This window comes from Jatropha curcas, chromosome 1, assembly GCF_041381405.1.
Source record: "Jatropha curcas cultivar XTBG-Jc1 chromosome 1, XTBG_Jcur_1.0, whole genome shotgun sequence".
Lineage (NCBI taxonomy): Eukaryota > Viridiplantae > Streptophyta > Magnoliopsida > Malpighiales > Euphorbiaceae > Jatropha > Jatropha curcas.
In genome coordinates, this window is record NC_143151.1 from 33,698,173 (window position 1) to 33,710,395 (window position 12,223).

Here is a 12,223-nt window from a genome sequence, read left to right on the forward strand (position 1 = left end):
AGTTGCAACTTATAACTAGCCAAAGTATTTAATACTCAAAATAATGAATTCACAAGGCCCTTTTCATAAATATGCAGCCAAGTGAAAGAACTCGCTTCATTTGACGTTGACACAGAAATGGTAGGTGGTTTCACAGTTTAGAATAGCTTGTAAGACTAAATTCTCTACATGAAATTCACGTTTTTGATATATTGTTATCCAGAGAAGGCTCTATCTCAGAATTGTAAGCATAATTCTTCTTCTAAAAAATCAAGGATGTATTTTTATAGGCTACAAAAGAATATCAAAGCATGGATCGGAGTCCCTCGCGCTCTGTTCTCACATGACTCCTTGTAATATCTTTCAGAGTAGGACAGCCACAAAGGGCCATGGTTAGCTCAAGCTCATCCTTCAACATTTCAACAATCCTTCTCACTCCATATTCTCCCTTCGCTGCTAGTCCAAAGACAACTGGCCTTCCAATCTGCATTAATATATCCCAATTAATAGCATAACAAGAAACCACATACATGAGAATAAGCTACATGAGCATAAATTCAACCACTGAGTTCATATACTAAATATTTGGATCAGGAAAGCTCACAAGAACAGCTTGTGCACCAAGGGCTAAGGCCTTGAAAACATCTGTTCCCCGCCGTACTCCTCCATCAAATAGAACTGGAATTTTCCCTCCTACAGCACGTACCACCTGTAACCCCAGTATGGAAAACATTATAATTTTTGAAAAGAAGCATTCCATCATTGTTTTCTGAAATGATCTGCCAAAGAGAATGGTAACAACTAATTTTTCCAGGAAGAAAATAGAAGTCTTTCTGATATGATTGTCTGACTGGGTGTATTTCAGTAATGCATTTATTCAACTAAATTGCATGCTCATGAAGCTGAATGTGTCTTTTATTAAATTGTTAAACTATAAAACCATGAAAATTGGTTGCAAAATTCAGAACCCCAAGTTCTCATTTACAAATTCAAGAAAACTATGAAATTATTTAACTAAAAACCATGAAACGTTACCTCCTCCAGAACAGTGATGGTAGCTGGACTGTAGTTTAGCTGGCGACCTCCATGATTAGAGACCACAATCCCAGAAACGCCAACTTCCACAGCCTTTATTGCTGCTAATAGTGAAACATCATAGTTAATACGCTCTGTAAGAAACTGAAAGTACAAGAGGTGGATGATACTCTGCTTTTCAAAATTAAGACCCTATGTTATCCAGTAAACTCTTAAACATATCCACTTAGGGGGGTCTCCAGACCCTAGTAGAACATAATTACTATCAGGTGAGGAACCCAAAATTAAAAGATCCAGTGATGAGTACATATAAGAAAAATGTAACCATTATCCAAAGAAAAAGATAACAATGGAATGTGTAATGAAAAGGAATTCATGTCTTGAACTTCCAAATAAGATTTCAGAAATTTCCTGTGATGCAGTTTTTATTCAAGAAAATAAATAAATAAATATAAGAGACTAAGTTCAAATTTCAATTTTTGAACTGTTAAATAATAGAGATGGTAGATTGGTACGTTTTGGTTTCTACTTTATACTTCAAATAGAAAATGAAGAGATACAACTATAAGATGGAGACTTCACCTTACCCTCTTCATGAGTAAAGAACACCCTTAACAAGAATTGGCAAGTTTGTAATTGACCTTAACCAGTCTATGTTACTTTATAATCCAAATAGAAAATGAAGAGGTACAACCATAAGATAGAGACTTGACATTACCATCTTCACGAGTAAGTACACCCTTAATGAGAATTGGCAAGTTTGTAATTGACCTTAACCAGTCTATGTCCTGCAGATGTTGTCAGGTGCTATTAAAATTATTACAATAATAAGAAACAAGATTCTTGCATCATATGAAACGCAGAACAAAAGGAAGGAGGCGAAGAGAGAGCATTTTCACACAAACTGATTAGAGATTGCAGGCTATTCCAGTGTTATGTTCTAGCCTCGGCCCTAAAATCAAGATGCAAGAAAATAACCAGCAAAGCCACATAATCATTCTAAGAAGTTCTATAAGAAGAACGCTTTTGATTTAGACATTTTTAAAATGATGTTCAAATTCAAGGGAGATATATAGCCTTTTAATGTTTCCTCCCACACAAATTTTACAAAGCTAACTGAAAGTTGATAAAGCAAATGTAATAATTCATACCTTCCAAGACAAAGAAGCATCGAATGTCTCTTTGGCAAAAAGTTCTAGCTTTGAACCTTTATCCTGCCAAAGTCCAATTATTGAGTAAATTTAACTTTATTCTAGTGATTAACCTCTTGGTCAGATTTAAAACAATGCACTACAAACTTGGAAATAAAATTTAATGCCCTATCAGTCAGTGGAAAGGGAAAAATGATTTGCACCATCTCATAAATTAGAAACATAATCAAGTGAATACCGGCATTGTATCCACCTAAATAACTAGTACTGACACATGGCATAACCACTTTATATGACTTATAAATGAGCAAGGGAAAAGGTGAAGCAACAGTAGAATTTGACAACAAAAGTTCTCATAATTTTGAAGGCACCCATTCGATAAATCTGAATCGCCTCTGCTTTATCTATTCATTGCTTGTATTAGAAGTTCTAAATATGCCTCTTGTTTTTATCAGTTAAACCAAACAAAATGCACATGGTTTAACAGTTCATTATGTGATATAATTAATAAAATAAATAATAGAATTGAACCAATCCACTCACAGAAGCAACATCAGTTGTGTTAAGGATAGTTGTAAATAAAACTCTATTAGGAGTTAGATTCCTAATAGGTTTATAGTATCCTGTATGTGTATATATATGTGTCCCTATTGATGAATCAATGTGTAGAAAATATTTTTTTTCCACCTTAAATTTACATGGTATCAGAGCCTGTGGCTCTTTAAACTTGATTTTTCCCGTTTGTGTTGCAAATTCCGGCATTCCCTCAAAATCCGGTCACTGGATTCCCTGCGCGTGGTGGCTGTCAGTGTTGGTCACCACTCTAGGTCATTGTTTTGTCTCACCGCCTACTCCAAGAGCTGCTCCAGCTGCTGACAGCGTTCCCCCAAAATCTGGTCGCCGGATTCCCTGCGCATGGGCTTCACGCGCTGATTGAGTTTTCTGATATAGTACCACGCGCTAGCGAGTGGTGGAGCGTCCGGCTGTTTCCGGCTATCGGAATTCACTTTCTGGCTTCGATTCTTTGCCCACAGTCTACTCAGGTGATTGTTTTTCTGACTCGGCGAAGTTTTGGTAAAGGCATTCTCAGTTCTGTCAATTTGGCGTTTTAGGTTACTTTTCGCTCTTGTTTGCATTGAAAGGCTATTTTTTTTTGTGTCTCTTTCTGTGTTGCTAGTAGGGTGTTTAGTTTTTATTAATAATGGATCCTACGCCCACAGATTCTAAAACTACTATTACTGAATTGATCCCAGCAATGAATAAAATCAAAGAACATAAATTGAAAGGGACTAATTATTTAGATTGGAGTAAAACAATTCGAATTTATTTGCGGGCTGTTGAAATAGATGATCATCTAATTGATGATCCACCAACTGATGACACTAGGCAACGTTGGCTCAGGGAAGATGCTAAGTTATTTCTACTGATTCGCAATTCTATTGACAGTGAAGTGGTTGGATTAATCAATCATTGTGAATTTGTTAAAGAATTAATGGAATATCTTGAATTCTTGTACTCGGGAAAAGGTAATCTGTCTCATATGTATGAGGTCTGCAAAGGATTTTATCGGGCCGACCAGCAAGATAAGCCTCTTACAGCTTATTTCATGGAATTTAAGAAGATTTATGAGGAACTTAATGTTTTATTGCCTTTTAGTCTCGATGTTAAGGTTCAACAGACGCAGCGAGAACAAATGGCTGTAATGAGTTTTCTCGCAGGTCTTGCTCCAGTTTCAGGCAATGATGTTACTTCTCTTCAGGAGACATTCGCTAGATTGCTACGTACCTTCCCCTTCTGATAATAGTGTCCTTGTGAGTCGTAATCAGGTAGCTAGGCAGCTAGGAAACAGAGGAAGAGAAGGAAATAACCGTAGTAATGGACCAATCACTCAGGAGGCAACCATTCTTATCTGCCATTATTGCCATGAACCTGGTCACACTAAACGGTATTGCAAGAAACTGATAAATAAGCCACCAAGGGTAAATATGGCAACTCAAGATTATGCAATTACTTCTTCCGACAACAATGTAACAATTTCTGCTGCGGAGTATGCTGATCACATGACAAGTAACCCTAGTCTGGTTTGGTAGATTTTGCAATGTGGTACAGCAATTTGGCATGCAGAAGAGTACTTCTGATCATTCCGTATTTTTCAGAAGTACTAACACTGGTTTCATTCTACTTGTGGTTTATGTTGATGATATTGTTATTACAGGGAGTGATTCAGTCGGCATTACATCACTCAAGTCATTTCTCCAGACTCAGTTCCAAACAAAAGACTTAGGATTATTGAAGTATTTTTTGGGTATTGAAGTGTCTAGGTGTAAGAGAGGCATCTTCTTATCTCAAAAGAAGCATGTCCTTGACTTACCGAAGGAAACTGGAAAGTTGGGTGCCAAGCCATGCAGTGCTCCAATGACTCCTAATTTGCAACTTTCAATTGGTGGTGAGCTATTTGATGATCCTGAGATGTATAGAAGGTTAGTGGCAAACTGAATTATCTTACAGTAACACGTCCAGATATTGCTTACTCTGTGAGCGTCTTAAGCCAGTTTATGTCTTCTTCTACTGTTATCCATTGGGAAGCTTTAGGACAAATTTTGTGCTACTTGAAATGTAATCCAGGTCGTGGCCTCCTTTACAGTAATCATGGGCATTTGGACATTGAGTGTTTTTCAGATGCGGATGGGCAGGTTTGAAGGTTGATAGAAGATCAACTTCAGGATATTGTGTCTTTATGGGTGGAAACCTGATATCGTGGAACAGTAAGAAACAAAATGTAGTCTCACCGATCGAGTGCTAAATCAAAATATCGAGCTATGGCACAATCTGCTTGTGAATTAATTTGGATTCGTCAGTTATTAGATGAAATTGGCTTCAAGTCATTCTTGCCTGCAAAGTTATGGTGTGATAATCAAGCTGCTCTTCACATTGCATCAAATCCAGTATGCCATGAACGAACAAAACATATCAAGATTGATTGTCATTTCATTCGTGAAAAGATACAACAGGGTGTTATCTCTACAGGGCACGTTAAAACAAGTGACTAGTTAGGAAATATCTTTATAAAAGCTCTAAATGGACCTCGGGTTAACTATCTTTGTAACAAGTTGGGCATGATTAACATCTATGCTCCAACTTGAGGGGGGAATGTTAAGGATAGTTGTAAATAGAACTCTATTAGGAGTTAGATTCCCAATATGTTTATAGTATCTTGTATGTATATATATATGTGTCCCTATTGATGAATCAATGTGCAGAAAATATTTTTTCCACCTTAAATTTACAAGTTGATATTAGACCTTCAAAATTCTTTAAAATCGGTGCCACCATCCTGCAAAAGTTATTACAAGTACGGTTTAGAAGACATAATAAAATTTCTTTGATGTTAGAAACCAGAACTTGTATGTCCCAATTATGTGGTGCAGCTCTAATAAAATTGAAAGCATATTAGCATACCGAGTATAGGAACATTAAAAAAAAAAAAAAAAAAAAGATGATGTTTTCACTTGTTCTTAATGTCTGCCTCTCTTCTACCAAGTCTAGGAGCATCCACAGTCAAGACAATAGCCTTATATCCATTTCTTTCAGCTCTCTGCACTAGATGAGCTGATATATCTCGTCTCTTGTACACCTGTATATAAGGATAGCTAGAATGTGATGAGAAAATGAAAAGTAAAGAACACTGTTGCCACTAGAGACACCTAGATTCTGCAAATAAACAGAAAGATCAGAAGAAGAGGAGGAATACATATAATTGATAGAACCGAATGGCATTGCAGCTGGAAGCAACCTCCTCCACTGTGCAGGAAGACATGTATGATAAAATCTACATCAAACAAGTGGTTTAGTATTTACACTCATAAAGTAAGCTAATGAGTTTCAATGTTTTATTCATATTTCAATACCATAATACTGTTACATGCAGCTGCAGCTCTGGCTGTGGCAACCTCACCTAAAATGAACACAAGATGACAAGTTAAAAATAAGAGTTGTAAAATATATTGGTTGAGAAATCGTTCAAATCATTTTAGACCTTCAGGGTTTGCAAACTTATGATAAGCAGTTGGAGCAATCATAATGGGTGCAGATATTCTGTAACCCAATACAGTAGTTGACATGTCAATTTGACTCACATCGACAAGGATTCTAGGTCGAAACCTAAGAAACCAAGAAACTGATCAGCAAAAAAGTAAAATTCTCTTTATTGCGTTAAGAATTCAAAGGTTTAACAGCTTACGTGATCCTACAAAATGCTTCCACATTCTCCTTCAACGTATGCTGGTCCTCAGCTCCTCCAGCATAGTAATCATAGTACATTTTTGGAAGGGCTTGCTTGGCCAACTCTTGAAACTCATTCACATTCACTGGTTCACTCTCCATTTGTCCTGAATCATCAATATCAATCAACTAACACCAAACCCATAAACAAACTCCAATCATGATACAAAAATTTTGATAGTGAACAGGAATATAAGGTCTATAATAATCCAAGGCAATTTAATTAGGCTATAATAGCATAAATTCCTGGCTACAGCAGCTGTTGTATTATGAATATGGTTAAAACCCTTTTCTTGGAAACTCCTCCTACATCCTAGATCATTATGCAGCCTCAAAGTAAGACTGGAGTAAGATTGAGTTCTCAAGCAACTGAATTTGTTATCCAATTAACTGCTTCGATATTATTCATCTACAAATTTTCTGGAAAGCTTAAAAAAAAGAATCATTTATTTGAAAGAACTTAAACTTGTAAGAGTTCCCCAAAGTGAAACTTCAAATTTTATCTATGGATAAGCTAAATCCTAGGCTCAAGACATCCATATTACTTAAACCCCCAAAGTTCTATCTCTTGTAAAATGCTAATTCCTGATACATATCAAGAATCAAGAAATTGATCATGAAACTTGACAAACAGCTCCAAGACAAAGCAGACTTCAAAACCATCAAAACCAGCATAAACAATAATACATGCACTTGCAATTTTTACATTTATTCAAGCTCACAAGATCACAATTCGCAAAATAAATAAATACAAGAAAAATTGATCATGAAACTTGACAAACAGATCCAAGACAAAGCAGACTTCAAAACCATCAAAACCAGCATAAACAATAATACATGCACTTGCAATTTTTACATTTATTCAAGCTCACAAGATCACAATTCGCAAAATAAATAAATACAAGAAAAATTGATCATGAAAAGCATGCTCATCGTATCGTATGATTGAGCCGAGAAGACAAGAATCCACGAATCACACATATGCAACAAATCCAGCAACAGGAAAGAGTTAAAAGACTAAACCTGAATGAATTGCCTTGCCTCAATGAAGATTATAAATTATTACAATACATCAAAGCTAAAAAACTGATGACAAGCTGTTGATGATTTGATTGGCCCAGCTGAGATATTGACCTCAATACTCAGAAATCAAATCAATACAATAATATTGACTTGGCAAGACAAGGTCTTTTGTCATTTTCTTACACGGGTCCTGTCATGATCGCGCATACTTTTTTAGCGGAGGAAAGAAAATAAATAGGAAAAACATTGCTGTATTTCCTTTCTTTTTATTGTCTGTAAAAAAATCTTTTAAAGGAAGGGAAAGAAAATTATTTTATAAAAAAAAAAATTCATTTTTGTTCTTATTTCTTTTTAATTTTGAAATGTGTGTCTGAAAGGGACAGATTAATAATTTTATAGATTTTTTCTTCATTGCCCTTTTTAAATTGGAAGGGAAGTTGATAGTGAAACCCAGAATATCCTTCCCATCTATATTTGCTTTTTCTCTCTAATTTTTATTCCTTTTCCAAATAAAGAAAGGGCTAATAATTTTTATTTTCTTTCCTCAATATATTTTCCATCAATCCAAACAAGGGCTTAGTGTGAGTACATGTTAGTAACATTGTCGTTTTTATGTACTTTATTTGCGGTGGGCTAGGCTGAGACGAAAAAGTCGATCTTGCTATCTTAGCTTGGGCCTAATACTAAATTTTATGAAATTTATTTGCAAATTGCAAATCTAAAATTTTATGTTTGGAATGAGAATTAAAAAAAAAATTACGATTTCGATTCATGAATAATGAAACAAATAATTCTTTATGGATTGATAAGAGATTAAGACTGAGAATCACAAACATATAATACATGTTACAAAAGTTTTCTTGACTATTAGTCAATACTTAACCCAATACAGTCCATTTTACAAGAACAAATTTCACAGAACATGCATTACCAACCAAACTTAGTAAGCTTCAACTAAACCTGTTCTTAATAATAATAAAAAAAAAAAAATGGAGAACAATCATCACCATTATTAAATCATAGAAAATTAGATGGTGTCTAAGAGAGACATCAGCTGAAGTAACAAAAAGAAAGGTACTTGTTGCTTTTTGTTGCAGCATTAGAGCATGGATTGGAGTTTGCCAATGTCATGCTTAGTCCTTACATGAGTCCTAGTAATATCTGTCAAACTAGGACAGCCAGAAAGGGCCATAGTCAGCTCGAGCTCATCCTTCAACATTTCAATCACCCGTCTTGCTCCATGTTCTCCCTTCACTGCCAGTCCATAAATAACAGGCCTTCCAACCTGTAGTAATTTAAATTTATATCAGTTACTGTCAGTAGATGCATGAAATTGACTCTGAACTTAGTGGCTTGATTATTCATTTAGATGAGGTAATATCTGGATAATGAGGACTTACAAGGACTGCTTGTGCACCAAGTGCCAATGCCTTGAAAACATCAGTTCCCCGTCGCACTCCCCCATCAAGAAGAACCGGAAATTTTCCTCTAACAGCATCAACAACCTGCAATAACCAGGATTTAAACTGATGTACTAATTCAATTTATATTTTCCTTGATAAATTAATTTTTCGAGCATATTTAGAGATACCTCTTCTAAAGCAGAAATAGTTGCAGGAGTATAATCTAGCTGTCGTGCTCCATGATTGGAGACAATAATTCCATCAACACCAACTTCCATGGCTTTCGTGGCTGCCATAATTTAATAATGCCTACAGTAAGTGCCACACTATATGACCATTGAACAGATACAGTTTGTTTTCATTAACAAAAGGACTCAGCTCAGATGTTTCCAATGAATAACCCAAATTCTTCCAAGCCTCTAAAATTGACATTTGTTTTAGACTACAGGGAAAGAAATGGAGAGATGCAAATATTATGAGAAACTGTGCTTTTGTTGTACCATCTTCACGAGTGAGTACCCCTTTGATCAGAATTGGCAAGTTTGTAATAGACTTTAACCATCTTACATCCTGAAATGAAAAGGAAAATGAGCAACAGCTAACTGAGATGGTGATTCTTCTGTGTGTGAATGTCACTCCAAGAAGGGAACAGCTACAGCTACCTTCCAACTCAATGAAGCATCAAGGATTTGATTGGCATAAGCTTCCAAGCTCGAACCTTTGTCCTGAAAACTCATTATATAAAAATAGTACTCCTTAAGCAGGTTACTAATTGAGCAAGTGATGTTTATTGCATACTAATAATGCATGGATTTGAACGAAAATATGATAAAAGGCTGACATTTTTAATTTAGATTGATTTTTTGGTTCATTTCTTAAGGTGCAGCAAATTCTTTAAAACAGGCATATGCCTTGAAAATAGAGTTAGCATGCTTAGTGCTCACTACTCACAGATACAACTTGAGTTGATATTAGACCCTCCAGATTCTTCAACTGAGGTGAAATCATTCTGCACAGAAATCTCACTTTCTGATTAGATTACAGATTAATGTTACATCCTTGATTGGTAAAGCAATTCAACCAAACCGTAACAAAAATGAGTGCAGATAGAATGTGAGATAATGAAATGATGTCTACTTATTCTTTATATCAGCTTCCCTTCGACCTAGTCTTGGAGTGTCTACTGTTAGGACAATAGCCTTATATCCTTTCCTTTCAGCTCTCTGCACTAAGTTAGCAGCTATATCGCGTCTTTTATACACCTAAACGATGAATCATGCTTAGTCCTTTCAATTATAAACCTTTACCATTTGACTTAGTTTGAGAGATAAGAATATCACTTCCGAAAAGAAAATGAACAAGTAATGAAAAAGCTAAGTACACGTACATATAATTGGAAGAACCGAACAGCGTTGCAGCAGGCAGCAACCTCCTCCAGACTGCAGGTAGCAGAGAAGGATAAAACCTAAAATATAAAGATAAGCCAGCATTCAAGGCACCTACTGTAAGAAACTAGTTCAACCTCTATCATGTTAATACCATTATGGTATTGCAGGCAGCTGCTGCTCTGGCAGTAGCAATTTCTCCTGCAGCAATCACAAAAGCTGATGATATCAGGATGTGAAATATATATGCAATTAATATCTCTTGGATACGAAGTTCAGACCTTCAGGGTGTGCTAGCTTATGCATTGCAGTTGGAGCGACCATAATAGGTGCTGAGATAGTGTAACCCAAAATAGTAGTAGACATTTCTATCCTGCTAACATCCACAAGGACTCTAGGTCGAATCCTGAGATGCCAAATAAACTGTTTAGTGAAGGCAGTGTATTAATTTCTACATGAACCATATAAGTTTTAAGACATTACAAGATTTTTTGAAATGCTTCCACATTATCTTGTAGAGTATACTGGTCCTCTGCTCCCCCAGTGTAGAAGTCTAGTACATTTTTGGGAGTACTTGCTTAGCCAAAATTTGGAACTCATTCACATTAACTGGTTCAGCTGCCATCTAACCTGCAAACGTATTCATTATATATATTTCTAGTACATATGGTAAATGAATGTCAACCTCAAGGAAAAGCAAAAGCTCCAGAAAATTATGAGACACAGCAATACCCTATTTAATACGCCAAAATTTCATCTGCAGGAGCTTTGATTCAAAAAACAAGTACAGAGGAGAAAACAGACTATTGAAAACAGAAAGTCAACTTGCAGAAGTCCTTAAGGCCACATTTAATTTTCTTTCAAAACTGGAAAAGTAATGAAATTCCAGGAAATAGAAAGAGTTTGGAAAAGAAGATGTCCATTTCCATTTCCATTTATATTTTGTTTCCAAAGAGAGCTATACATACTTTAAAAGTTATAGAAATGTTTTATCAAAGGTATTGCTTTTCCTTCAGGTGTTCAATTGATATTTTTGGTAGCTAAATCCATGCAGACTAATGTTTCCTGTAAAGGAAGTAATAGCTATAACTAATATGTAAACAAGTTTATTATCAGAATACTTGACAAAAATTCAGGCAAACTTTGGTAAGGAAATGATATCATTTATATGTGGTTGAATGTGTGTGAATCTGTGAATCGAGTTATATCCCAAGCACAAATCTGTTTTTTGCTTCCATATGATTTAAACAGTAAAGAATTAAAAAATTGCGCATAATAATGCCCCGTATGATAGCATTACAAGCACCAAAAAGTGAATTAATCACTCCATCCATAAAAAAAGGCTAAACCATCGAGAAATTAACTGCATCCGAGCAGACAAAGATCACCAAAATCAAACCTACCTATGAGAGGAGAAATGATGCCCACACAGTTTAAGCAGTAGCCAGTGAGGAGGAAAAAGAGATCTTTTTTTAATCTGTTCCTTTTTGGCTTCCTTTCATGTGCCTAAAAATCAAATATTAGAGAGGAGGAAAAAGATAGCTTTTTTTATCTGTTCCTTTCTATCTTTCTCTCTTTTGTGAACCGCAGATGAAAAAGACATTGAAATTACACTATCGCATATGCTATTTGATTGCCATCTGTTGTCCTTATCTACTGACTTTTTGGCTGGGGCGGTTGTCTCTGTCAACAAGTTGCAACAATGCAACCGCACTGCATTCTGAGGTTTCAAATGTCATTTCAATTGCTGTTTAGCCAAATGCATGGTAGTTTCAATTTCTAACAGAAATTATCCAACAATGATCAAAACCATCCATAAATACATTCAAAAGGAGGATTTTCTAGTTTTTTCTTTTGTTCTTTTTCCTGGTTGGGGATGGGGTAGAAAAGATGAAGTTTTTTACGATCTATTGATGTCTGCTCGGAAGTGGAGGTTGTAATTGTCTTTTCCCCTCTTTTCCAATTT

At 35.6% G+C, this 12,223-nt stretch overlaps 2 protein-coding genes across 5 annotated transcripts; both read right to left on the reverse strand.

Annotated features, from left to right (window-relative positions):
• Positions 1-2: 2 nt before the first annotated feature.
• LOC105631362 (peroxisomal (S)-2-hydroxyacid oxidase GLO4) lies at positions 3-7,691 on the reverse strand. 4 transcript variants are annotated; one of them, XM_012213455.4, is made up of 12 exons: positions 7,470-7,691; positions 6,406-6,553; positions 6,202-6,326; positions 6,074-6,120; positions 5,917-5,994; positions 5,675-5,799; positions 5,442-5,499; positions 2,166-2,228; positions 1,733-1,802; positions 1,015-1,115; positions 584-688; positions 3-463 (listed from the first exon to the last, which is right to left on the reverse strand). In XM_012213455.4, the coding sequence occupies exons 2-12, from the start codon at positions 6,546-6,548 to the stop codon at positions 284-286; spliced, it is 1,095 nt and encodes a 364-aa protein (XP_012068845.1). In that variant the 5' UTR covers positions 6,549-6,553; positions 7,470-7,691; the 3' UTR covers positions 3-283. The 4 variants fall into 4 exon arrangements, with proteins under 4 accessions (XP_012068845.1, XP_020533923.1, XP_089576530.1 ...); XM_020678264.3 differs by having other exon boundaries at positions 7,349-7,475; XM_089720404.1 differs by lacking the exon at positions 6,202-6,326 and having other exon boundaries at positions 7,470-7,688.
• Positions 7,692-8,248: 557 nt separating this feature from the next.
• On the reverse strand, positions 8,249-12,186 carry LOC105631361 (peroxisomal (S)-2-hydroxyacid oxidase GLO4-like). Its single transcript, XM_037641570.2, has 12 exons — positions 11,661-12,186; positions 10,741-10,887; positions 10,539-10,663; positions 10,412-10,458; positions 10,260-10,337; positions 10,010-10,134; positions 9,824-9,881; positions 9,535-9,597; positions 9,373-9,442; positions 9,061-9,161; positions 8,870-8,974; positions 8,249-8,754 (listed from the first exon to the last, which is right to left on the reverse strand). The coding sequence occupies exons 3-12, from the start codon at positions 10,621-10,623 to the stop codon at positions 8,569-8,571; spliced, it is 918 nt and encodes a 305-aa protein (XP_037497498.2). The 5' UTR covers positions 10,624-10,663; positions 10,741-10,887; positions 11,661-12,186; the 3' UTR covers positions 8,249-8,568.
• Between the last annotated feature and the right edge of the window lie 37 nt (positions 12,187-12,223).

What these genes read in the sequence shown, in the direction of transcription:
- LOC105631361 (XM_037641570.2), bottom strand. Translation starts at nt 10,623, where the DNA reads ATGTCTACTACTATTTTGGGTTACACTATCTCAGCACCTATTATGGTC. An exon ending in CTGCCTGCAATACCATAATG is followed by an intron (nt 10,338 to 10,411) that starts GTATTAACATGA and finishes TTTATATTTTAG; the next exon opens with GTTTTATCCTTCTCTGCTAC. An exon ending in TTCGGTTCTTCCAATTATAT is followed by an intron (nt 10,135 to 10,259) that starts GTACGTGTACTT and finishes TTCATCGTTTAG; the next exon opens with GTGTATAAAAGACGCGATAT.
- LOC105631362 (XM_012213455.4), bottom strand. Translation starts at nt 6,548, where the DNA reads ATGGAGAGTGAACCAGTGAATGTGAATGAGTTTCAAGAGTTGGCCAAG. An exon ending in CTGCATGTAACAGTATTATG is followed by an intron (nt 5,995 to 6,073) that starts GTATTGAAATAT and finishes TGTTTGATGTAG; the next exon opens with ATTTTATCATACATGTCTTC. An exon ending in TTGGTGCACAAGCTGTTCTT is followed by an intron (nt 464 to 583) that starts GTGAGCTTTCCT and finishes ATATTAATGCAG; the next exon opens with ATTGGAAGGCCAGTTGTCTT.